Raw genomic sequence first — 26,775 nt, 5'->3', positions numbered from 1 at the left:
CCAGACGTGGTAACTGTGACAACCATTATAACCCAACTGGCCAGTACCACCCCCCAAAATGCACACAGGGTACACATACACAAAACAGGGTTTCACATGCAAAAATCCCTGAACTGCGACACCTTCCCCCTTTCGGCCATCTTCATGGGTTCGCCCAATATCCGCATTTCTCCCTGCGTTCGCCCCCATCAGCTGTGCAGCATGAGCTTCGGCAACTCCATTAACAAACCAGTAAGACCTAGCGGTGGCCTAGCGGTTAAGGAAGCGCCCCCGTAATCAGAAGGTTGCCGGTTCAAATCCCGATCCGCCAAGGTGCCACTGAGGTACCACTGAGCAAAGCACCGTCCCCACACACTGCTCCCCGGGTGCCTATCATGGCTGCCCACTGCTCACCGAGGGTGATGGGTTAAATGCAGAGAACAAATTTCACTGTGTGCACTGTGTGCTGTGCTGCTGTGTATCACAAGTGACAATCACTTCACACTCACTTATACCTAGTTTTGCTCTGGTCTTCACAGTTAATTACCTTAGTTCTGAGTATTGCGTGTTTTATGGTTACTGTGGTTGACGCTGGTGTCACGTCTGCAGGTCAAGTCTCTTGCCGACTCGATCGACGACGCCCTGACGTGTCGGCCGGGCCGCGATGACTCCCAGGACGGCAGCGCAGACGTCGGGGGCAGCATGGCAGACGACTACGGAGAGTGCTTATGGAGCAACAGCAGCCACCCATCCTCCTCGTTGCGGCGGGGCATCGGGGACCGGGATCGGGGCAGCAGTGGGGGAGGGGGGCTGAGCATGCATGAGGACAGCACGGGCACGTCCTACAGTGACGTCACGCTCTACATGGACGACGGGATGCCCTCCTCCCCCCTTTCCTTGGACAGAGCCCCCAGCAGCACGGACACTGAGTTCTGGGGCCCGACGAGCAGCGGGGTGGGGGGCCGGGAGGACAGCCGGGACACAGAGGGAGGGGGCAGCAGCAACAGTCGGCGCAGCACCCCCTGCACAGAGTGCCGGGACTACCGCCTACGGGGATCCCACCTGCCCGTGCTGACCATCGAGCCCCCCAGCGACAGCTCGGTGGACATGAGCGACCGCTCCGACCGCGGCTCCCTCACCAGGCAGCTGGTCTACGAGCAGGACTCCCCCGGAGGCGGCAGCTCCCCCCAGGGAACGCTGAAGCACAACCCCAACGCCCGGACCATGGCGGCCTCCTGCGCCGCGGCCCAGGGCCAGACGAGGCCTGCCAGTCGGCCACTACCCACCCACATACCCCACCACGTGGCCCACCATCACCACCACCACCATCACCACCCCTACCCCGACACCCCCTCGTCGTCCTCCTCGCCCCAGCAGCCCCCAACCACCCCGCTGTCCTCCTCGTCCTCCGCCGCCCTGCCCTCCGGCGCACTGGAGCAGCCCTGCTGCTCGGACGGCGACAACGACTCGCTCAACTCCACCACCAACTCCAACGAGACCCTCAACTGCAGCTCGGGCTCCTCGTCGCGCGACAGCCTCCGCGAGCCACTCCCCCCGCTGGGCAAGCAGACCTACCAGAGAGAGAGCCGCCACAGCTGGGACTCGCCGGCCTTCAACAACGACGTGGTGCAGAGGAGGCAGTACCGCATCGGCCTCAACCTCTTCAACAAGTACGAGGGACGGGGGAGCACGGGGGAGCGCGCTTTCTTCTTTTCCTGACATGCCCGTTGATGTCTGTCCCTCTCGTCTCTCACCAGGAAGCCGGAAAAGGGGATCCAGTACCTGATCGAGAGGGGCTTCGTGTCGGACACGCCGGTGGGCACTGCCCGCTTCATCCTGGAGAGGAAGGGCCTGAGTCGGCAGATGATCGGAGAGTTCCTGGGTGGCCGTCAGCAATTCAACAAAGACGTTCTCGAGTGAGTCGCTTGAAGACTGTAGACGTTATAAAGTTTAATTGCCATTTATTCAGAATCGGCATTTCCTGGAACTTACATTTACATTTACAGAGTTTATTAGATGCTCTTATCCAGAGCGACTTACAATAAGTAGTTACAGGGACAGTCCCCCCCTGGAGACACTCAGGGTTAAATGTCTTGCTCAGGGACACGATGGTAGTAAGTGGGGTTTGAACCCGGGTCTTCTGGTTCACAGGCGAGTGTGTTACCCGCTAGGCTACTACCACCTTTAGTCTAGGACTAGGCTTGAATGGGAAACTAAACCAAGGATTCTCATCCATAAAAGTCACGTCCCCTAATTTCTCCCTTTGTCTGGGTGGCAGCTGTGTAGTTGATGAGATGGACTTCTCCGGCATGGACCTGGACGACGCCCTGCGGAAGTTCCAGGCCCAGATCAGAGTGCAAGGTGAAGCTCAGAAGGTGGAGAGGCTGATCGAGGCCTTCAGGTGCGTGTCTCTGCTTTTTTTTTGTGGATGCAGCGCAAAAGCAACACGTCATTTTTATCCCTTTCTATCAGTCAGCGCTACTGCGTCTGCAACCCAGCACTCATACGGCAGTTCCAGAACCCGGACACCATCTTCATCCTGGCCTTTGCCATCATCCTCCTGAACACGGACATGTATAGCCCCAGCGTCAAGCCCGAGAGGAAGATGAAGCTGGACGACTTCATCAAGAACCTGAGAGGTGCACACACCGAACAAAGCACACAAAACAACTGCCAATATGGAGTGTTTCATAAATTGCACTTTACGAAGGAACCTGGACTGAGCACTCAGATTCTAGTACTACAAAAGTTACTTTTTTTTAGTGGATTTAATTTGTAAGAGGAGATTATTGCCGGTCTGTGTTGGTCATTTCTCATCATTTTATGGTGCCAGGGGTGGACAACGGCCAAGACATTCCCAGAGACCTCCTGGTTGGGATCTTTCAGCGCATTCAGAAGTGGGAGCTGAGGACCAACGACGACCATGTCTCCCAAGTACAGGCGGTGGAGAGAGTGATCGTTGGCAAGAAGCCTGTGAGTCCAGCGGACAGAGAAGTAACCCTATTTTCTGACCTTTTGGGGCCATGCTGTGTGGAGTCAGACAGTGAAGGGTGGACATCACAGATCATGTTGACAATATTAATCTGACTCCATGAATTGTTAGCAATGTATTTGAACTCTTCTGATGTTACCTGGGCATAAAGAGGCATGGCACAATAAACATTATACGAAGTAATAGTTTCTAATTTATTAAGGTAGATTAGTTACATGGAAATTTGTATGTAAAATGGTACCAATGAGAAGCAGGAACCAGGCACAGTAGAATAAATAATTATCTGATTCCCTGGTCATTTTGTAAGTTTGCCAGTTTAGAAAGACATCATTTGTCTATCATCTCAATAGTAGGTTTATTTTAACAGTGAGAGATAAGCATTTGATCCCCTATTAGTCAGCAAGATTTCTGGCTCCCAGTTGTATTTCATACAGATGTCACTGGGTACCTCTGTAAAAGACACCTGCCCATAGAATCAGTTTATCCAGATTCCAAACTCCATGACCCAGATAAAGGATGTCTGGGACAAGAATGTGGACCTACACAAGACTGGAATGGGCTACAATGCCATACAATATAAAGCTTGCGTTCCAAATGAGCACGGGACTAGTCATGGACGTGATGTGAGCTTTTCTCGTTGCTTTCGTCTACAGGTTCTGTCTCTGCCCCACCGCAGGCTGGTGTGTTGTTGTCAGTTGTATGAAGTGCCGGACCCCAACCGGCCCCAGAGAACCGGAGTCCACCAGCGGGAGGTCTTCCTCTTCAATGACCTGCTGGTGGTACGGCTGTCTGTCACATCCAGCTCATTTCCATTTTGACAAAAAAAAACAGAAAAAGTAAAAAACTTGCAAAATGAAAGATACTGGACCAGCAGCTGCTCGAACATCCAATGAATTTAATGCATTTTTTTTGTCTAATCATGACTTGTTTTCGCCACTTTGCCACTGCAGGTCACAAAAATCTTCCAGAAAAAGAAAACCTCGGTGACATACAGTTTTAGACAGTCCTTTCCTCTGGTGGAGATGCAGGTTCACATGTTTCAGAACTCGTGTAAGTTCTCCTCTCGAGTTGCCTTTATAATGACGTTTAATGGTGCATGTGGTAGTGTAGACGGTTTGAAATTGGCCTGCTGTGATTATTACATAATTTTGGTTATGTAATTCCAGATGGGCTTTTTTTTTGTGCTACTAGTTATAATAGCATCAAAAACATTATATTACAAATCTACAGTAACTACAGTACAGTAGAGAAATTCAGAAATTGTACAATGAAAGTACCTGCAAGAGAGAGCAGCACGTTTTTGAGGAAAAAAAAGGGTCATCTTCAAGGTGTGTGTGTGCTTTCGAAGCATCATTGGAATACAGAACACAGTTCATTTCAAGTTGAGCATGCCTGCCCATGTCTCCCTCAGACTACCCACATGGTGTCAGGCTGACCTCGGCCATCCCAGGAGGTGAGAGGAAGGTTCTGATCGTCTTCACCGCTCCCAGCCAGCAGGACCGCACCCGCTTCGTCAGCGACCTGCGGGAGAGCATCGCCGAGGTGCAGGAGATGGAGAAGTACCGAGTGGAGTGTGAGTAGCTCTCCTTACAAATGTTCTCGCGTTACGTTCCCAGTCCACAGGGGGTGAGAAGGTAACAATGATGGAGAACACACACACTGGAAAACACAGAAACGGTTTCCAGAGTGAACCTCTCTTTTCTGCGTTTTTGTGTGAAAACGCTGACGTATTAGCTCAACCTCCAACCTGACCTACAACCCCCAACGTGTCATACTTACAACAATGGTGGATATCACGTCTGTGGTTGTTGTTGCTACCCGATTTGGACCAGTAACTTGATGTGGGCAGTGCATGCATGCTCTGAAAGCCTCTGTGGTACTATCTTAAATTAACCGTACTGCTAAACCGTACTCCTTAACCTAACCCTAACCAAACACATGAGCACACGGTTCAAATTGGGTTTCCAGTCCAAACCGGGTAGCAACACGGCCTAAACTCCTAACCCTAACACACGCACACGGTTCAAACTGGTTTCCAGTCCAAATCGGGTAGCAACACGGCCTAAACTCCTAAACCTAACCCTAACCTAACACACGAGCACACGTTCAAATCGGGTTTCCAGTCCAAATCGGGTAGCAACACGGCCTAAATTCCTAAACCTAACTCTAACCTAACACACGAGCACACGGTTCAAATTGGGTTTCCAGTCCAAATCAGGTAGCAACATGGCCTAAACTCCTAACCCTAACCTAACACACGAGCAGACGGTTCAAATCGGGTTTCCAGTCCAAATCGGGTAGCAACACGGCCTCAACTCCTAAACCTAACTCTAACCTAACACACGAGCACACGGTTCAAATCGGGTAGCCACAGTTGTGCTGCAGCAACTACAAGAAATCCTCTCTACGGGTGTCACGTTCCTAAGTGAAGGGGTTAGGCACCTATAAGTGGAGGTGACCAATGGTAGGTGGAGTTGGAAGGCTTCAACTCCTCCCATGAAGTCAACCTAAAAGAGACAGGACGCAAAAACTCAGCCAGACACACAGAACACGTGGGAGCATACGTCCAGGGACGTAACACCCCCACCACCAAATATCAACCCTTCGGTTGATCCAAGAGAGCACAAGATAAAGCATTGCCCCTCAAATACAATATCTGCACTATTCAATGAATCTCACAATTTTTTCGAAGGTCCAAAAACAAGCAGTGGACAACAAATTTGTATACTCAAAACCAAAAATGGTGGTGGTTGTAAAATAGGGCAAAACTTAAGAAAACTATGGTCCAATGAAATATTTCCCCCACTTCCACAGAAATACAAAAATGTCAGTGATGGGGAAAAATAATAGGGCGAACTGGGCACTCCACACTGCTCTTGGGGGCTAATAACCTAAGAGACAGTAGGCCCACAAACAGACGCACCCCATACAACAGCAGTCCTAGACTTAACCCGAACGGGAGCTTTACACAAAAGCACACTCAGTGCTTATTCTGGTACTTAGTCACGTTCCATTCCAACCTGCTGCTCCAACTTTCTGAGCTCAAGCTCATGCTGACACTCCAGTTGGCAAAAAGCTGAAGCTCCTGCACCATCTCACGCTTCTCCAATGAGCACTCACGGATTTTTACATCCGCATCAGAGTCACTCGCCGGATCGGCAGAAATGCTTGACAAGAGCACATCAGCAGGCAGGGCTGGGAAAAACGTTCCTATTGACCAACACGCTCCACAACCGAAACAGTATATCCTTCCGCCGAAGAACCTCACTACTGAGAGTGAGCGAACACCACACAGCAATTCAAACAGCGTCTCTTTCAAACACTGTGCCGAACGAATGCAGAAGGAGCACTAACGAATGTCCACAAATGATACAATCACAGCCACCACACACAAAATGCATCTTGTGCTAACTTTAGACCCACACCTGTGTACACAAACAGATCAACTGCCCCACACAAACTTGTACGCCAAAAAACAAAAAGCTGAATACTAACAACCACCCAAGCCTACCCAAACTCCTCTCCACCGAACGTATACCTGAGGCCACAAACACAACAGCAAAATTGCAAATCCGGTCCTAAACATGCCTAACACAAGCTACCTTAACCTATCTGCTCTTCGGAGGGTACCGATTGGAGGCAACTTGGAACGCCGAACGTCACCCCGGTCAGACTCAAGCTGAGGCTGTCCATGTGACGGCGTACCCCCACCCGGATTAGCTCCAAAAAAAAAAAAAGGAAAAATAACAAAGCGAAATAACAAAAGTGGTGCTCTGCAGGGAGGGCATTGCCACAGCAAAGACCCCAAGAGACACCCTAACTTACCGGATATATGATTCTGCTCACAAACACCAAACCAAAGGGAAAAAAAATCCCGGACGAGCCCCCATTTGTCACGTTCCTAAGTCTAGGGGTCTCAGAAATGCAACAAGGGTGTAGAGAGGAGGAGGTCCACTTTTTCACATGCAACCAAACAAACGATACAAACAGTGCTTTTATTTACAGTGTGCTAACAGGTTCAATAAGACAGAGGACTCAGGACAGCTAACCAACATCAAAACAGCCTAAAGGAAGGGATGGGATAACAGCAGGGATAACTAAAACACGCACAAGTTACCAAAAACGGCACATGACAGGCTAACAGCTAACAGGCTAAAATAAAGGGTCTATCACACAAAGCAACAAGAAACACGAATGAGATCCCCAACGGAGCTCCATGCAGATCTCCGTGGACCCTGGGGACCTCCCAAAAGCATAAGGACCTAGCAGACCCTGGGGACCTCCCGAACACCATCTGAAGTCTCTTTATATAAGTGTAGGTGACCAATGGCAGATGGTAGGTGGAGCTGGAAGGCTTCAACTCCTCCCATGAAGTCAACCTAAAAGAGACAGGACGCAAAAACACAGCCAGACACACAGAACACGTGGGAGCATACGTCCAGGAATGTAACGGGGCACATTTCTAATGAAAAGACAAGGCTGGAGAACAACAACGTATTTAGCTCACCGTGGAGGAGAACTAGACTCCAAACAAGGAGAGCAGGGAGTTACAGCACCATTTACAGATGTGGAGGGGGGTTAAAATGCCGTTTGCATGATAACAGAAACCGAAAACACGTTTTAGCGAAAAGTGTTCTTGTGTTGATGGGACCTGAGTGCTTTAAATTTACATTGACTGAACAGACAAATACAATGAATGTTGCGGTGGTCGGGTCCCGTCCTAAAGCCAGGCAAATGACAGGTGACAACAAAACACACAGGCGCACAGTCCAACACACGACGAGCAGCAAATTTCAACCGCAAAATGCAAGATCGCGAGCAGACCTCCCAAACTCAGCATCCTTAAATCCTTCTCTAGCGTCCAATCACCACACAGAAGGCGGAGCCAGTAGTTCTACAGCTCCTCCCCTCAGGGAAGCCTGAAAGAGACACATCCACACACGCTTGAAAAGTTCAGCAGGAATTTTGTTTGGTAATGAGTATGAGTGTAATTAATTAGTTAATTACATATTAGTTACAATGAATGCAGCATTATTCTCTCAATTTGCTATATAAATATACCACATCATTCTGGTAAAGTAAATTTATGTCATCTTGTCACTTTCTGTTGATCTAGCAGGGTAATTACACGACATAAAGTAATACATACATTTTAATAATCTTTATCATTGAAATTCTCTGGTCTCTTTCATCCAAAGCGGAGTTGGAGAAGCAGAAGGGGGTGATGCGGCCCAGTCTGCTGGCCGGCGGCATCATGGGCGGCTCCGGCATCGCCGGGGGCATAAAGAGCGAAGTGGTGAACGGCACCATGGGAAGACCCAGTCTGGATGACAACTACTCTGCCGGCGAGGGCCTGAAACGAACGGCACTGAGCTCCTCCCTCAGGGACCTGTCTGAGACAGGTAACGCACACTGCTAATTATGAAAATTTGGTATTGATAAGAGATCTATCATAAATGTAAATGTTGCTTTTGCCACTGAAGAATCTTAATCATTCATCATTCCCTCTAATATTTTATGATTGCAACAATTAACGCAAATTCAGCCGACCCCCCATGAATTCTGTACAACCTTGCAAATCCAACCTTTCCACAAGTTTGGCCCTAGAAGTGTCTGTCGTCACTTCTGCTACTTCTGTATGTGGAATGAAGGGACATCTTTTATGGAAAATGTTATTCTGCTATTCAGTTCAGCACCATGTCATTCTAATGTATTTTGAGGCATTTATCACACACTTCCATAAATTGAACAACGCACACATCTACATACTATTACATGTATGGCATTTATCGGACTCCCTTATCCAGAGCGACTTACGATCAGTAGTCAGAGGGACAGTCCCCCTGGAGACACTCGGGGTTAAATGTCTTTCTCAGGTCACTAACACCCTGATTGCACACACATGCATATACATACACATGAACACACATATCAGGCAGCTGCACGTGTGACACGAATCAGGCCTTTTTACCTGCCGTGAACCCTGTTAAAATGCAGACGGTGCCGTTATTCACTTAGTAATTACTGCTCTGAGGTCAGTCTGGCGGCCATAAACTTGAAGTCTTTTGGTTGGGTGCAGGGAAGCGAGGTCGCAGGAACAGTGTGGGTTCCCTGGACAGTACAATGGAAGTAAGTCTGAGTGAGCGTGAGTCTCCGCAGGTGTGTTGCTGGCATTAAAATGACCCCGACGCATGCGGCCACCCCGTGCATGCGGTCCTGTGTGTGCCCGTGTGTCCCGAGGAGATGCCACCGTTTGTGTTTGTTGTGTTTTTTTTCCAGTTCTATCAGGTTCCTTTGTTGCACATTCGTCGTGTTTTTTTGTGTTTTATCCTTGTTTTTTTATGGCTGCAGAGTGAGGTCACATGACGACCACTCTAATGAGTTCACCCCCCCCTTCCCGCCCTGTACCTTTCCCCAACCCCCCCGTATACCCCCTGCCCATCTCTCTCTCTCTCTTGCACTGTCTACACACCTTCCCCCCACCCCACTCCCCCTCTCTGTTCCTCTTAGGGTTCCATCATTAGCAGCCCGAGGCCTCACCAGCGTTATCCAGTAGCCACTGTTCTACCGAGCTGCTATGGCATCGAAGACTACCGGCCTCACCGCCCCATCCTGAGCCCCGGAGTGGGGGTGGGGGGTGGGCCGGGGCAACAGCACACAGCTGCGGGGACTGGAGGTGGGCCAGCCTCCAACAGCAGCGGAGAGAGAGGGACGATGGGGAGTGGCTCTGGGGGTTCCAGCAGCAGCTCCTTCCTGGGTTCCCTGTTTGGGGGCAAGCGAGCCAAGCCGCCGCCGCCCCTTATCCCCCCGGGGCCACCTTACCCGGCCCCTGTGGCCCCGCCCACCACAGGCGGCCCGCTGCCACTCTCCCCTACGTCCCTGTGCCTGTCAGAGGGCCCTTCCAAGATCCAGGCCCTGCACGCCCAGTTCTACAGCAATACGGTTGGCCAGCCCCCTCCCCCGTACTACCACCACCACCGCTTCCACGTGCAGACCACGCCCCCAGCTGGGCAACCGCACCACACCCTGCAGCGCGTCACCCTGCCCCGCCGCCCCGCGCCCACCCTTTCCTCCCACGTTCCGTACCCGCCCCTTTCCCAGCATATTATTCAGCAGGGTCGCTACGTCAACAGTATGGCGGTGAGCTGCCCCCCTCCCCCCCTTTCTCCTCTCTCCCCACAATCCCCGCACCCCCCGTTTGCACTCTTCCACACACCGCCCACACACTCGGCCAGAGGGGGCGCTGGCGTGGGACAAGGCTGCAAGCCCCCCCTGACGCTGTCATACTCGCACCCGCACCCGCACGCACTCTCCCACACCCACGTGCAAACGCCGCACCCCGCCACGCACCCCGCGCACCAACAACACTTCGTCTTCGGCACGCCGCCGCCGCCCCCGTCGTCCGCCCCGCCCCCGGCACCCTTGGCCTTCCCCCCGTTGCCCTCCGCTTCCGCCACTGCCCACCACGCGCCCCCGGCCGGCCCGTATCTGCCCCAGTACCCTCCGCTGTCCTCCATCCCCCCTCCCCCCCTCCACTCCCCTTTACCCCCCCCTTCCTCCCCCCTTACCCCTCTTACGCCTCTCTCCCCACTCCCCCCCCAGCACCCCAGCCAGCCGCCGTCCGCGGCGCCGCCTCCGCCCCCCCAGCAGGTGGCGCCGCCGGCCCCGACTGGCCCCGGGTCGACCGGCACGACCGGCAGCTCCAAATCCAAGCCTACCAACCGAATCAGCACGGTGGTGTGAGCCGCCCCCGCCACGGCTGGGGTCTCAGGGGCGGGCGGGGCTCCTTCCGGCTCGAGGAGCACGACGGCAGAGGCAGGGCCGACGGCGGCGGCGGCAACAAGAAGAAGCACCGCCTCCTCCGACTCTGCTACTTCCATCTGCGCTTCCCGCAGGTGTAGTGGGAGGGGCCGCCTGCTGAGGTTAAAGGTCAAATTCTGTCCTCAAGCGTTCTCATTGCCCGATACACACCTGTACACTACAGTGTTATAAATTATATCTAAATTATGCTTCAAAATGAACCGAACCTGTCCTGTCTCAAAAATGAGATGCAACATATGCAACAAAAAAAAAAAAAAAAAAACACATCACAGGATACAAAGGCCAGAGGTGAATGTGTGCAGGATACACATTCTGGACATCTACACACACACACACACACTCCTAAACTGCTAATAGCCATATATCTGCTACCGAGGGTTAACATGAGGGAAAAAGGAACGTCTGCATGGAACTTTGGACATTCTGGGACCACGCCGGACCATGCAGGACTCTCCTGGACGAATAAACGGCCTACGTCCCGGTGCGGCGGAGTGTAGGAAAGCGCGTGTAAGCTGCGGGTTGCAAAATATCCATTTACTTTGCAATAATGCCCTTGGCGGTAGGTCTTTTATTTTTGGCACGGAAATCCATCTTTTTGTGGTTTAGAACTTTTTTTTGTAAGAGACAATATTATCATTGCTTTAATTACTTTTCATTGAATTACTTTTCATTTAAAAAGGAGAGAAATTGTCAGAAAAAAGGAAACATCTCGGGTGAAAAATAATACTTTGGTGCTATGGAATATTTATATTTTAAGGCCTTTGATGAGAATTTGGTGTGACACTGCCATGAAATGAAGCACGACAAGCACATTTTTAATGTTCATATTAGATCGAATGTGTTATCTATGTCTCATCTTCCATAGCCTTTCTGTTTTACCCGCTGCGTCTGCATTGACGATGCCAATTAGAATTTTCCTTTTCAGATATATTTTGTTGGTATATAAGTGTTTGTTATGACGACTTTAATGAAATCGAATTCTTAAGCGAAATATATATATATATTTAGTGTTACAAATGACGGTATTATAAAAAGGAATGTACATAGCGATATTTCTCAACCCTCTCGCTCTTTGAGGAGAAAGGAGAGCGCAGTGAGTGTGTGAAGTGTGTCGAGTTTTTACTGGTGATCGCTGTTGACAATAACAGTTGCTTCTAAAGAAATGTTACTATGAACTTAATGTTACTTATTGCTGTTTATTTACCGGTTTGTTTTCTATTGGTTGTATTTCTTCCAGGATATTGTAACCAGTTTTTGCCCAGGTTTTGATAACCTCCTTTTTTAACTAAACCAACCCTGTGTGTGAAACATCCAATTGTTCACTAGATGTAGAGAATAAGGCATCTTTGGCTTGGATTTTGTCCGATTCCCTATAAAACGCATGATATAGCGAAGGGGCAGATGTTCTGTACACAGTGCAACTCCCGGTTTCTCGTCCAGGACGTCAGCAGGACAATCAGACAGGGTGGAGAATAGCAGCATGTGCTGGAAATCTCAGTAAATGGACCTGTAGGGTCACTGGAGGTCTTCCACTGACACTGCGTTGGACATGAGGATGGTCTGAATTTAAACTGAAACTCTGAACCTGATTTATTCTGGACTTTAAACTTCCTCAAAGACATTTTTTTAGAATGAATGCAATTCATGTTGCTCTTGCACATGCGTGGGCCTCCTCCATCCGTATACACCCAGGATATGGGCGACTGCTCTTACTGTTAGATGGACCTATAGAATTTCAGCGTACAGAACAGTTACATCCTGAGATTATGCACTGGAAAAAAATTTACCAATAACTAAATGTTCCACTCTTAAGTGGCAGGATATTCCGATAATGAAAGGATTGAGGTTAGTTGCACAGGAGGTTGGTTAATTGCAAATTTACCCCATTCGAATGACGTCTCTGTTCTCTTTTACAGACCCTACTGCATGAACACACCTGCACTTATTGAATGAAGCGTGCTGTAAACTTAATGTACATACAATAGAACTTATATTATTTAATATTGACAATGGAATGGATGTTTTTCACCATCAGTGTGTTAGTACCTACATCAGAGGATGAGAGATTTTTGTCCTGATGGATGATGGGTTCACCTTGGACAAAGTGGCAAAGTCTGCTGTGTTAGTAAAGCTGTACATGTGTGTGTGTGTGTGTGTGTGTGTGTGTGTGTGTGTGTGTGTGTGTGCATCAGAGCAGTTTTATTTATTTTACTTTTAAGAGAAATGACTTACTGTATATATGTTTCATCGAATGAATAGAGAAACATGAGAATATTTATTGCTTCTGAGATTATAAAGTGTCCTTGCTGTGGGAAAAGTCCTTTTGAGTGTTGAGTCAAGTTCCTTCCATAATCTCACAAGATGGATATGATTTAAGTTTTTTGGTGGTATTTAGTGGCCCAAAGCGTTAAAAACCTTTGTTCTACTGCTGGGAAATGTTCACATTTCAGGTAAGTGTAACTGTGGAGAATACATCTGGTCATTTCCGTGTTATATACAGTTTTTTTTCCGTTCTGTTAAGTATGGGCAGATTAGGCGCATCTCCTTTGTGAAGGGGAACTGCGTCCCCTGCAGGCGCAACAACGTCGTTGCAGCCGAGTGTGCAGCAGATAAGGTAGAACGGAAGAATCGCGGCACTTAAGGTGGAACGGGAAACGACATGGGGGGGGGGGGGTCATTTTGCATTTTATTTGCGTTAATGCTGGAACGCAAACATGCAATTCTCAAAATATCCACCTAGATGTATTGCAACATTCTGAATTAGCAAAACACATTGCAACGTGCCGTGGAAGAAGTGATTTCTCATCATTTCCACCTAATGGACAGGTCACCTTATATGGTCAATACGACTCTGACCAGCCTTCTCTTCGCATGACCCAATGCCACATTAAGATTGCAATTAAATGTCATCATTTGCACCATTCATTTTAACTGAAGCTAGACTTTTTAAGTTGGAAACCCTACACCGAATATATCCAATGTGTTCTGAATACATAACTTTTTATGTACTGTAACGAAATGCATTACTGAATACATTTATAGCAATTTACAGAGTATTCAGACATTAATACTAATAACAAAATACATTTTGCCCTGCTAAATACATACAGCATGCACAAGCAGTCACTATTTTACTCTACAGCTGGTAACACGGATTAATATCCCTGTATATTAATATATCTGTAGTTGCATTCGGTGATGTGCGAAGCTTCTCATCAGAACTGAATTAAAGGTTAAATCAGACATTACACTGATTGAAAAGTGAAAGCGGCATTACTGTTCATGTAGGTATGTAGAGATGAGCTAGAAAAAAAAAAAAAAAAAAAGGTACTGCCTTTAATTCGTATTCATTTATATTCGTTCATATTTTTGGTTGGATATTTCAAAATTACAGTTGCTGCACTGCACACTATTAAACAGCGTTTTAAACGCTGTTCTCTCTCTATATATATATATATACACGTACACACACACATACAGGCATGCTATGAAACTAGTACATTAATGGTTCGTCTGAGTGATGGTGAGATATTGTGAGCATTTCGAAGGCGGGGTTCGTGACGTCAGCACTACAGCAGTCACGTGGTTCACTGCCAGCTGGAGAATGCGTCGACGAAAGGCGTCGGAAGGTAAGCGGGGTGCACCGGAGCTTCGGGCCGCGCCGTGGCGTGTTGAAAACGACCCTGTCAGCCGTGACAGGTTTGGGGTCTCGGGACCGTGGCCGCTGTAAAGCCGGCCGCGTCGCCGGCCAGCGGGCTAGTCGCTTCCTTAGCACTGACGCTAACGCTGTCGGACAAGTAGGGTAATGCAAAAAAACCAACAGTAAATAATATGAATAAAAATCATAATAAGGACAATAATGGTCTTGTGATCATCACAGTGATGCAGCCGTGTTTTCGGTCTGCCTTCCAGCTACAGGGCAAGCCTTCTGGGTCGCTGTCGGGGTGTGGTGGGGTGTTCTTGGCCGTCTGTAAAACAGGAATATCTTACCAAATGTCCAGTTAATAGCAATGTATGCATAGAGAGTGTTCGTGTTGTTTAATTGCATCGCATTGCATTACACTGATCTGTATTCTTATTCCAGATCCATGTCGGACCAATAAACTACCTATGAGCTGTCATGTCCGTCTGAATAATTTGCAGCAGAAATGCATAATATATGATGCAATGTTCTGTCTGCTTCTGCATGAGGTTCCTGATGCCAGCCCTGCATTCTGCTTCCCCGCTACCTTGAGCCTGTCTGGAATGGCTGCAGTTTGGCAGCAGGTCTTGGCAGTGGATGCAAGGTGAGGCATCGTGATAATCCTGGCATTAAAATGCAGCGAAATGTCCACCTCGTGACGGCTCTGTGCCTTTTGTCTCTGTGTCCTCAGGTACAATGCTTACCGCACGCCCACGTTCCCCCAGTTCCGCACGCAGTACATCCGCCGGCGCAGCCAGCTGCTCCGCGAGAATGCTAAGTGTGGCTTTGAGCCGGGACTGCGCAGGCAGTACCTGAGGCTGCGCAGCCAGCTGCTGGCTCTGCGTTACGGGCCCCTGTCTGAGCAGAGCAGCTTCAGGGCCAGCAGCGTGCGCAGCTCCCGCACCACGCTGGACCGCATGGAGGTTAGACTCCCACGGAGAGACACAGGGATAGAAAAATTACATATGCAGTACTGGGCAAAAGTCTGGGCACCAATGCAAACTAGTGAAAATCCAAAACACTGTTGATCTAAGCTGCAAGCAATTTTGTTTACTTATTTAAAATTATATAGGTTTATTTCCTTGTTTTCATGAAACAATGACATGTTGTGTGTGTATAGAGACAATTGTTCTCCATCTGTAGACTTTTGCTTGTTGGAGATTGTTCTTTTATTTAATTCTACTTATATTTTTATGTACCTAGTTTAAACCCTAGTTTAAATGTGCATCTGCTGGTTTGCTCCAAACGTTATGTTGCTGTACATTTATAGCGTGTCTGTCTATCCGTCTGTGCGTCTGTTTGTCTGTCTGTATCAGTATGAACTGTCAGTATTACTGACACTTTTTAATCAGAATTACTGTTCTGGTAATTCACTTTTGGGAAGAAGAAAGCTTCACTACCAATTAAGACCTTTGCATGGTGCTGTATATACACCATCACAGATTCAACACTGTAACAATGGCTGGAGAGAAAATTGTGCACAAAAGGGAAATAGAGAGAGAGGGAGACGCAGTTACTTTACAGCTATTCACTTCTGTGCATGTAAAATGAAGCTGAGAGATTGTATTATGATGTTTTTATAAGTTGCATTGCATGGCCTGTGGTTGTGAAAGACTGTCTGTCATTGTGTATCATGTGTTGTGCATCACTGTGCGTGTGTATGTGTGTGTGTGTGTGTGTGTGTGTGTGTGTGTGTGTGGATTGGCTGGATGTAGTGCAGTGTTCTGCAGTTACCTTCTCTCACCCTCCGAGGCTTTGTGCCCCTATAACAGGACTTTGAGGAGGACCCTAGAGCTCAGGGAGCCCGGGGCCATCGAAGATCAGTGAGCAGAGGTTCCTACCAGCTCCAGGCGCAAATGAACAGAGCTGTTTATGAGGAGAGGTGAGCTTCCTCTGTTCTGTACTACAGTCGGCTCCAGTGCTTTTATTCATTTATAACCACTGTACTGTAGATGGTGTGATTAATCACATTTTCTTTTGCATCATGTGTGACACGCATGTGATGCTTTGGGCACCTAACACTGTTGCTGTCGAAGTACTTTCATGGGGTCCATGCCTCGATGGGGCCGTCATATGGCTGATCGGTGTACATATTATACATACTTCATATTACACCTGTTCCTTTTATATGTTAAAATCATTCATTGTGTAATTTGGTGTCTTCTATTATGCGCAATTAAGTATTTCAGTGCACATTGTACTGATTTTGATTCTGCTATTCTTGCATTGTACCAACAGCACTTGAACGTGAAAGAATGTCACATATATGAATGTAATATATGAATATACATGTCAAATAAAGCCTGTTTTGTTGCGTGCTTTGCTCTAGGCCTCCCGGCAGCCTGGTGCCCACTTCTGTGGCGGAGGCTAGCCGTGCCATGGCGGGGGATACGACTCTGAGTGAAAACTATGCCTTTGCAGGCATGCACCACATTTTCGACCAGCATGTGGTTTCTGCTGGTGAGTGAGTGGCTGGTTGGTTCCGTTCATCCATTCATTTGGCCTTCAGTTGAATGTTGCTTGGAATCATGGCATTCAGAGTCCACCAGGGGGCGATGTGCACTTTGTCTTGCACCTTCTGTGTAATCATTAATATCAGATATGTTTATACGTGCACGTGGAAGTATTACAATTCTACGTTATCGTCTGGTGATTGTTGTCTTTTCTGCCTGCCACTTTTATGCATCCAGTCCCACGACTACAGTTTGCCAACGACGACAAGCACCTCCTTGCCTGCTGCTCACTGGATGGAACCCTGACCATCATGACACTGTCCCCGGCCCCTCCGAGCGTGAAAGTGACTCTTCGCGGACACGCCGGTCCGGTCACTGACTTCGCCTGGTCCCTCAGCAACGACGTCATTGTGTCCACGTCGCAGGATGGCACTCTGCGCATCTGGAACACAGAAGATGGCCGCTGCATCCGTGAGGTGGTGGACCCCGAGGCGAGCGAGTTGCTGTGCTGCACCTTCCAGCCCATGAACAACAACCTCACTGTGGTGAGTGTGGTACAGACGGGCTGGTAAAAGCCTGGTTGGATTTATTTATTTATTTATTTAAAATAAACCCCACCCCTCCACTCTCCTACAGGTTGGGAACAGTAAGCACATCCTGCAGGTTGTGAACATCTCCACGGGGAAGAAGGTGAAGGGCGGTTCCAGTAAGCTGACCGGCCGGGTGCTGTCCCTGTCTTTCGATGCCCCGGGCCGGATCTTGTGGGCTGGTGATGACCGCGGGAGCATATTCTCCTTCCTCTTCGACATGGCCACAGGTGCACGAGTCATTCCACTCCAGTCCAGTTCATCAATGCCTGCTTCAGGCCCTCTAATTAATAAAGTGAAGGGATTGTCACTTGTGACACACAGCAGCACAGCACATGGTGCACACAGTGAAATTTGTCCTCTGCATTTAACGCATCACCCTTGGTGAGCAGTGGGCAGCCATGACAGGCGCCCGGGGAGCAGTGTGTGGGGACGGTGCTTTGCTCAGTGGCACCTTGGCGGATCGGGATTCGATCCGGCAACCTTCTGATTACGGGGCCGCCTCCTTAACCGCTAGGCCACCACAATTGAATTTGTCTGCATATGCACCACTAGTTTGATAGGGAATTTTAATTATTTAAGTGACATCTTGGTGAAAGTTTGACCTGTCTCTTTCTGTCCTTTTAGGCAAGCTAACGAAGGCTAAGAGATTAGTAGTGAGTGAAGGCAGCCCTATTTCCAGCATATCGGCCCGCTCCTGGATCAGTCGAGAGGCCCGTGATCCGTCCCTTCTGGTCAATGCCTGTGTCAACAAGCTGCTTCTGTACAGGTAAGATGTGTCTCTAATGATGGTGTTTGTTTTGGGGGGGTGGGCTGTGACTGGGTGCAGCGGTGCCTTAGTGGGTAAGGCAGCGGAACCGTAATCAGACCAGGGCCGTTTCTAGACAGACATATATGAGGGGGCAGACAGAAATGTGAAGGGGGCACATGGTGGCAATGGGATGCTCTGGATAACTGTTTTTGTCATGTAACTGGATGACAAAAAGCTCATTTACATACAAACAGCGATTGGATGTTTAGCTGGGGGGGAGGGTGAGTGGGGCTCCCCCTCAGAGCTACTATAGTAAATATTGCCAATATTCAGTTTGTGGGTAATCTATTATTTTCTTTCTCAACTTCTAAAAGTTTGATTTAAGGGGGCAAGACGTTTGTTTGACGTTTGGTCGATTCCGAACCACCAATGTCCCACTAGGGACCCCTTGATCAAAGCACAGTCCCCACACACTGCTCCCTGGGTGCCTTTCATGGCTGCCCAATGCCACTAGTGAAAGTGAAGTGATTATCATTGTGATAGTGGCACCTTGGCGGATTTGAACCGGCAACCTTCAGATTATGGGGGCGCTTCCTTAACCGCTAGGCCACCACTGGCCCACTTTGCTGCAGTGCATCACAATCACTTCACTTTCATTGGGAAAAATAATTTATTTTTGTTTTTCTTGGTGGCAGGGTGGTGGACAATGAGGGCACTCTGCATCTGAAGAGGAGCTTCCCCATCCAGCAAAGCTCACAGGCTCTCCACAGCATCTTCTGTCCCCTCATGTCATTCAGACAGGGGGCGTGTGTCGGTAAGATGACTATGTGCACTTTGGAGTGATACGGTAAGAGCCGCTTTATTAATGAAACAACCGCCTGCTGTGCTTTCGTTGTCCAGTCACTGGCAGCGAGGACGCATGTGTCTACTTCTTCGACGTGGAACGCAACACTAAGGCTATCGTCAACACACTACAGGGTCACAGCGGGCCGGTGCTGGACGTCAGCTTCAACTGCGACGAGAGCTTGCTAGCCTCCGCTGATGCTACCGGCATGGTGATTGTCTGGAGAAGAGAGCAGAAATAACCACAAACACTACGCTTCCATGTCCAGCTGTAGCTTGTGTACTGGCCAGCTCCATCCTGTACAATTAGAACACAACCTGACCAGTGGAATTGCCTTGGTTTAACTTGATGGGTCCATTTTGTGTTTCAGCGTGAGACACTTTTACAGTGAGACTGAATTTTGTTCCATTATGGCGCCAGTGAATATTCTTAGTAATGTTAAGAGGTTTGCACGATGCCACCTGTTGAAATTAAAACACTGCAATTAAGTGTAATAATATGTGTAAAGCAGACATATCGAAATGGCAGGAGCTTTTCTTTTTTCTGTGTGTGTTCTGTAGAATGTTAACCTGGCTTGAAATGACAAACCTGCTGTAAGTTGTTCATGATGTGCATTGTTACAACGTAATAAATGACATGACATAAAAAAAACACACTATTATTTACATTTAAAAATGTATTAACCCAGAGGGAAATTCCTTTGCCATTTGCCACATGCCCAGTGCAACAGGGATAAAAGCAGAGCAGATAAGAAGATAAACAGTACGGTTAAGAGAATAGTTTGTGGACGCATGACGTCATCATCAACACGAACTCCTATTGGCTGATCTTAGATTCTCCCGGACGCCTTGTGCCCAATGACAGGGTTCCTTTTCACTGGCGAATTTTGGCGGTAGGAGGAAGATGGAGGAAAAGTTGAAGGGTAGGGGCGAGTTTAATCGCGTAAAATGTCCCGGCGGCGCGTAAATGAATGCGATTCGTAGTTTCGGCGTTCCAGGCGACGCGGCGGAGCTCGTCCGTTTCAGCAGCTGCTCGCGTCCGCCGCGTTTTCTTGGCCGATTCGTCCGCGTTAAGCCGGAGTATAAAATAAAGCGCGATTTATTATTATATTTGTACTGCTGCAGAAGTGTTATGGTTCGATCGTGCGGGCGATGAGACTGAAATAGTGACAATCGCACCTAAAACCACCCGCGTGTGAGGTTAAAGGCGGCTTCCTTTGCAGATTTTGCGGGACGTTGGCAATTATCTGCTAACGTTAGCTTATCTGGCATGCAGGGGCTATTGTATGTCTAATCTTTGCTAACATGCATGCGCCGTTCGCTGAACGGGCAGAGGTAGATCTGCGTGGCTCGTGGAGTTAAAAGTCTTCGGCTGATTCGAAGCTAGCTGAGATGCTGTTTTTGGTGCTTCTTCCTACAGTTTGGAGAGTTTGTGGATTCACGATGTTTGTGTATTGATGATCAGTTGGGTTGTAGTGATTGTCATATCGTGGGGCACACGAAAACATAGTTTAAGGAAGGGTTGCCAATCGCACATTCAGGTCCACGAGAAGAAGTTCACGGATCCGCTCTTCGTAACAACGATTAATTAACGCGAAGCGGCAGATCGGCTCGTTTGATTTGTTCGTTGAAGTAATTTTGCTTTCTCTTCTCGAGGAGTTTAGGAGTCCACATTGGCGTAGAATAAGCGAACATGGCAACACTGCGTCTGTAGGGTGACGAAAGTGCCGATGGCGAAATGCACAGACTCCTGGAGTACGAAAAGCATGAAAACTCATTTCCTTTAAATAAAACCTCAGATTCCCTGCATGGTTTTTATGTATAACAGTTATTTGTGCTGTAAAAAAATAGGGGCTTTATTTGTAACAGCCATCGTAAGACCTATGTCTAATGAAGTTTAATGTAGTTAACAAACCCCTCTGGATTTGGCTCCTGTTTGTCACCTCGCAGAATGCAGAGTGCCCTGCAAGGCCTCCTTCGGCCAACTGGAGACTCTCTGTCGTGCCGAGCAGGTGACGTGCCAGCCCCTGGGCATCACCAAGGATAATCTGTTGGAGTACGAAGTGGAGTACCTGTGCGACTACAAGAGGAAAGTGAATAAAAACCGAGACACACAGCAGGCAAGGAAAGCCGTTCATGATGCCTCTGTTCATAATGGCCCTCGTTGGATTTTTTTTAATGACTGAAATCTGTTTTATGATGCAGGAATATTTCCTGGTTAAATGGAAAGGTTTTCCGGAGTCCATGAATTCCTGGGAGCCGCGGAAGAACCTGAAATGCGTGAAGCTGCTTTGCCAGTTCTGGGAGGACCTGCTGAAGGAGATGCAGAAGCAGAGGCGGCGAATGGTGCCCAAGCAGCTGGACGCCGCCACCGCCTCCTACCTGGTGCAGCGCGCCAAGCAGCGGCAGACTCTGGAGCGCTGGGAGCGGCACCTCAACTCGCTGGGCTCGCACCACGCCCGCATCTGCGTGCACAACCACGTGGACCTGGAGGGCCCGCCCAAGAACTTCACCTACATCACCGACTACAAGGTGGGCGACGGCATCACGCTGACGCAGGTGGCGCTGGGCTGCGAGTGCGCCGACTGCCTGGAGAGCCCGGTGGGCGGCTGCTGCGCCGGCGCCTCGCAGCACCGCTTCGCCTACAACAACGCGGGCCAGGTGCGCGTCCGGCCCGGGCTGCCCATCTACGAGTGCAACAAGCGCTGCCGCTGCGGGCCGGACTGTCCCAACAGGGTCGTGCAGAGGGGCGTCCGCTACTCCCTGGGCATCTTCCGGACGGACGACGGGAGGGGCTGGGGCGTGCGCACCATGGAGCGCATCCGCAAGAACACTTTCGTCATGGAGTACGTGGGAGAGGTGAGGTGGGACCGGCGCGAGGGCGCGGAGGTCGGTTTTCAGCACCTGTTCCCAGCATGTTCTAGACCAGGCCGCCTTTAGCACTCACAAAAGGGAAAAATGCACCAGGAGCCGCAAATTCTTTTTGGCACGTGAAATGAAGATAACTCTGCATACGTTGTTTTTACTTTTATGCTACGTATAAAAAGAAACTTAGTTAATTTATGCCAAGAAACTATTTTGAACATTTAAAACTATAAATCTGATTTGAAGGGCTCTTTCAAATGAAACAAAAAGCCGAACTTAAATTGGCTATTGATAGTGAAGTTTGTAGTTGGGGGGTGTGGGGCTCGTGTGCGGATTGGCTGGGAGGGGTAATGCGAGTAGAAACCGATGACGTGACGAATGTTTGATCACCCAGACATGTTCGTGGAGAAGCGATCTGGTCACCCTAACTTTATGGTGCTATGCTAACTCAACCCGACTTATCAATTTAGTCTACATATGCGAACCATAAAGGTCCCCTGTTATGAAAATGTGACTGTGAGATGATTTAACATTAATACGAGGTCCCCCAGCCTGTCTATGGTCCTGCAGTGGCTAGAAATGGTGATAGGTATGAAGAGAGCTTTGGTCATTCTGCTTCGCCGTTCAGAGAGCGGCAGCTCAGACAGTCGGATCTGGAATTTGTCCCCTTATGACGTCATAAGGGGAAAGGTGGAGGTTTTTCCACCCCTCTCCTAAAACATTATCTCCACCGACCATCATGGCTTCCAAACGTGCGAAGCATTGCAGTTGCTCAGTGATTGGCTGTCAAAACAAGCACAATTTATTTTTATTTTATTTTACTCTCACATGAGACTCTGAAGAGCCAGAAGAGCCAATTTTTTTCTGGAAAACCAACCAAAGTGGCTGTAATTTCAGAAAGATATACTATTAGGAGACCGCTATAAGACCTGTACAAAAGAAGAGAAAATTCATGTGAGGGACCTTTAAACAATAAATTCGCAAACAACCCCTAGAGGAGTCAGATTTTGGAACGGCGCTCTAATTGAACAAACTGAGTGGCGGCCATATTCGGCATCTGTGGTGCACATTTTGAGCTCATTGATAAATAAATTTAAATAATTTCTTTTCCAACGCCGCAGGGAGCCACAGTGTAAGGAAACCTTTGCAATTGTGCAGCATAACAAATGCGTGACCCGCTGTGGTTTGTTCCAGATAATCACGACAGAAGAAGCAGAGAGGCGGGGTCACATCTACGACAAAGAGGGCGCAACTTACCTGTTCGACCTGGATTATGTGGATGACGAGTACACCGTAGACGCCGCTCACTACGGGAACATCTCCCACTTTGTCAATCACAGTGTGAGCGTCTTTCCAACACAGAATACCGATCTAGTAACCCACTAACTCAACCAGCATGACAGAATGATCTCAAGCCTTGTGCTCCTCAACACTCTCACTTGTGTTGATGAGAGAATCACTGGAATGATCTCAGCAGGGCTGAAATGCAGTGGAATTTTTTTTTTTTTGAGGGGGGATTAAGTTCATTTTCATAGCTAAGCGGGACATTGAAATTCATCTGATCGATCTTCATAACATTCTGGAGTATATGCAAATTGCCATAATAAAAATGGAAGCAGCGAACTTTGTGAAAACCAGTATTTGTGTCGGAATTCTCAAAACCTGGCCACGACTACTCATTTATGGGTCTTGCATTTTTTTCATATTATATAGCAAAACTGAAGTCACAGGACCATGAAATAACATGTGAGGTTATGTAATAAAGAAAAAGTTGGAAGATTTGAGTCTCTGAATCAGGTGAAAAATAAATAAGGTGTGAACTGTTAAAACGTGATGCAGCCTTGAGTTACTAGGATTTGTGTAAAATTACCCCTGTTCACTCAGTAACGTGTCTTCCCGTCTCTCAGTGTGATCCCAATCTGCAAGTGTACAACGTGTTCATTGAAAACCTGGACGAGAGGCTGCCGCGAATAGCATTCTTCGCCACCCGCAGCATCAAAGCAGGCGAAGAACTTACCTTCGACTACAAAATGCACAGTAAGTTATGTCTTGATGTTTTCACCAGCGAGAGGGAATGCTTTATGAATCATTTTCAATTTACACTTAATTCTGCTTGATTTCCCCCCAATCCCAGTTGACCCAGTTGATGCAGAGAGCACAAAGATGGACTCAAATTTTGGCTTGACTGGACTACCCGGTTCCCCAAAAAAGCGGCAACGCGTGGAATGCAAGTGTGGCATGGAGTCCTGCAGGAAATACCTCTTTTAGCCGTTTGCAGCTGAAGCTCCAGACTGAAGAAGGGATGCTCTTCTTGTTGCAGGGGGGATATATATATATATATATATATATATATATATATATAACCTGCTTCAAAAAGTGTCCCACAGGTGCAATGCCAGAACTTTACCATTTTACACGTTTAGATTTGAAAAGAAATATGTGAAAATATCCAGACAAATATTTTTTTTTTATTTTTTATAAATGGCAGTTTTATAAACTTGCACTTTCCCCCCCCAACTATTTGGCATTGCTTTAGGCACCTGCAGATTTTTAGTTTTTTTTACTAGATAAAGATCATGTTTGATAATCTTCTTGTTAATTTTTTTTTTTTTTTTTTTTTTTTTTTTTTTTTTTATCTCTTCCCCCCATGTATTTTTCATTGTAAAATGTTGTGTGTGAGGTGAGTGAATGAGCGAATATGCAAGCAGTGGCAGATTTTATTAAATGTGAAAAAGATGCAGTGATGCCCGCAGTTCACTTCTGTGCTCAGTGTTATGTACAGCAGGTCTTTGCCAAAAGCTAGAAGAACAAATCACACTTGATCTTCCTCGGAATAAGAAATCCACTTCTCCCAAAGAGTTGTAACTCTTGGGCTTCTCTTCCTGTATAATATTCGCCGCTGTGTTGTCTTGTTTTGAAATGTACATGAATCTTGGAAATGTAAAATGTCCTGGTGAGCCTGTAAAACTGACTGGTCCATCAACTTCCAACACTGCCGGTGTAAAGCATCTGTTTGGGTGAAGAATTAAATTATTTTATCTTGTATAATGGGTGTTATGGGTTATGGTATGGGTATTTGGGTATAGATATGGGTTTGCTGTAAGAGTGTTAAATCGGCCCGTTTAACCAGACTTTTATTGGTTATAAGGACTAAGTGCAAGTGTATTTAAACTAGGTAGGATGCCTCTACTCTGTGGCAGTTATGGAGACTAATATGGAGCCATTTTGAAGAATCCAATGCAAAAAAAAAAAACAGATTTAGTATTGTTGTATCAGGAGAAAGTGAATCAGGAAAGTTTTTTCCTTTTTTTTTTTTTTTTTTTTTTTTTTTCCTTCATGGCAGCTTTGTTCACTCGTTGTCATCAAAAGCTGCTTGATGAGATGCTCATTAACATGAGTGGATGATAAGAAAGTGTTCAGCATAATATGTGTATATTATGTAATCAATTATGCATCAATTGTCCCACATTTTGTTATGTTTCAGTCTTATTTCATAATTGATTAAATTAAAAATTTCCTCATAATTATACACACAAAACCCCCATTATGATAACATAAAAAAAACCTGTATGTTAGAGTGGCCTGATGGAAGCCTCTCCTTAGTAAAAAGAACAGGGCAGCCAGCCTGGAATTTACCAAAAGGCACCTGATGGATTCTCAGGCCATGAGAACCAAAAATCTCTGGTCTGATAAGACAAAAATTGGAACACTTTGGTGTAAATGGCAGTCGTCACATTTGGAGGAAACCAGGCACCGCTCATCACCAGGCCAATACCATACTAAGCGGTGAGGCTCAGGGCCCAGCCTTGAAGACCTTTTATGACTCTGCCATCTTTTATGGTGTGGTCTACTGGGGAGGTAGCATCTTTGCTGGGGACAGAAACGAGGCTGGACAGGCTGAGGGTCAACTCTGTTCTAGAACGCCCTCTGGACCCAGTGGAGGTGGCGAGTGACGGGAGAATGATGGCTAAGCTACCGTCTTAATTTTCTTATGTGTAAATATATCCACTCTGTTCATATGTACACTTCCACAAATATATTTTTTATGTATTTTACTAATACGTTTTTCTAGTACTAATTATTTGTATTTTGCGAATAGGTATGGAATATTTTTACGGGAAAAAAAAAAAAGTAGTTTGCCATTTAATTTCCTCTCCTTCATTTGCCACCACAGCGTAAATATTAAATGTTGCCGTGGCTGCACAGACGTCTAGCCTGTATATTATTTCTAGTTGAAGAGTCCAGCCACACGGTCCAAGCCACCTGGGAGCAGAACAATCATCTCAGAATAGGTCTCTTTATCTGGCCATCGGATTATGCCAAGGGTCACGGCATCCAGGCTGGCATCCCAGCGGAGAGCTGAACATCAGCCCACAGATTACTACACGGCTACTTTGCTAAATGTGTCTGCATTGAAACTTAACAAGATGGATCAGCATTATTGCCAATAATTAATTTTGAAGGGAGTGCAGCGCCGAACGTGGTTCTATTTATTTTGCATGCAATCTTTTCTGTCGTGAAAATCCCTTTAGAAACGAATGGCCGGTTCCATGATCTCAATTTACACTAGTGACTTACTACTATGTAACATGAAGCTGCGCCCTGGCTGCAATGTTTGACCTTTACAGCCGTTCAGAGCCGCTTTACAGAGTCATTCGGGCAATTTGTGCCTGAAAACCTCCCCTGAGCATGTGAGCCTCATGTGAGTACATCTTAGCTTGCAGGCTGTGAAGTAAATACATATTTATATACATATTTACATATTTATTTGTCGCCATGCTTGCTAGATAAGCCTGTTTTTT

General features: G+C 47.5%; 3 protein-coding genes across 8 annotated transcripts in view; all 3 read left to right on the top strand.

Moving 5' to 3' along the window:
- The window catches only part of iqsec2b (IQ motif and Sec7 domain ArfGEF 2b), a 48,683-nt gene extending 35,571 nt beyond the window's left edge, over positions 1-13,112 (top strand). For 2 of the 5 annotated variants that reach the window (XM_028995015.1, XM_028995017.1), the window contains exons 4-14: positions 589-1,649; positions 1,737-1,895; positions 2,258-2,380; positions 2,452-2,618; positions 2,813-2,952; positions 3,625-3,750; positions 3,922-4,021; positions 4,383-4,544; positions 8,170-8,373; positions 9,051-9,100; positions 9,496-13,112. In XM_028995015.1, the coding sequence (XP_028850848.1) occupies positions 589-1,649; positions 1,737-1,895; positions 2,258-2,380; positions 2,452-2,618; positions 2,813-2,952; positions 3,625-3,750; positions 3,922-4,021; positions 4,383-4,544; positions 8,170-8,373; positions 9,051-9,100; positions 9,496-10,872 (3,669 nt within the window). In that variant the 3' untranslated portion in view covers positions 10,873-13,112. Of the gene's footprint in view, positions 1-588; positions 1,650-1,736; positions 1,896-2,257; positions 2,381-2,451; positions 2,619-2,812; positions 2,953-3,624; positions 3,751-3,921; positions 4,022-4,382; positions 4,545-8,169; positions 8,374-9,050; positions 9,101-9,481 lie in introns of all 5 variants that reach the window. The other 3 variants (XM_028995016.1, XM_028995018.1, XM_028995021.1) reach the window with 3 other exon arrangements.
- A 1,199-nt stretch (positions 13,113-14,311) lies between these two features.
- Positions 14,312-19,754, top strand: wdr13 (WD repeat domain 13). The gene is made up of 10 exons (XM_028993857.1): positions 14,312-14,421; positions 14,984-15,078; positions 15,166-15,397; positions 16,247-16,356; positions 16,804-16,934; positions 17,165-17,472; positions 17,564-17,744; positions 18,142-18,283; positions 18,961-19,079; positions 19,166-19,754. Exons 2-10 carry the CDS (start codon positions 15,038-15,040, stop codon positions 19,348-19,350), a joined length of 1,449 nt encoding a protein of 482 aa, XP_028849690.1. The 5' UTR covers positions 14,312-14,421; positions 14,984-15,037; the 3' UTR covers positions 19,351-19,754.
- A 186-nt stretch (positions 19,755-19,940) lies between these two features.
- Positions 19,941-24,482, top strand: suv39h1b (SUV39H1 histone lysine methyltransferase b). Of its 2 annotated transcripts, none has more exons than XM_028994137.1 (6): positions 19,941-20,031; positions 21,059-21,228; positions 21,314-21,967; positions 23,168-23,314; positions 23,881-24,010; positions 24,108-24,482. In XM_028994137.1, the coding sequence occupies exons 1-6, from the start codon at positions 20,013-20,015 to the stop codon at positions 24,239-24,241; spliced, it is 1,254 nt and encodes a 417-aa protein (XP_028849970.1). In that variant the 5' UTR covers positions 19,941-20,012; the 3' UTR covers positions 24,242-24,482. The 2 variants fall into 2 exon arrangements, with proteins under 2 accessions (XP_028849970.1, XP_028849969.1); XM_028994136.1 differs by lacking the exon at positions 19,941-20,031 and adding an exon at positions 20,541-20,863.
- Positions 24,483-26,775: the final 2,293 nt, after the last annotated feature.

The sequence above is a fragment of the Denticeps clupeoides genome, chromosome 10, assembly GCF_900700375.1.
Source record: "Denticeps clupeoides chromosome 10, fDenClu1.1, whole genome shotgun sequence".
Taxonomy (NCBI): Eukaryota; Metazoa; Chordata; class Actinopteri; order Clupeiformes; family Denticipitidae; genus Denticeps; species Denticeps clupeoides.
This window is presented reverse-complemented; position numbering and strand designations above follow the sequence as displayed.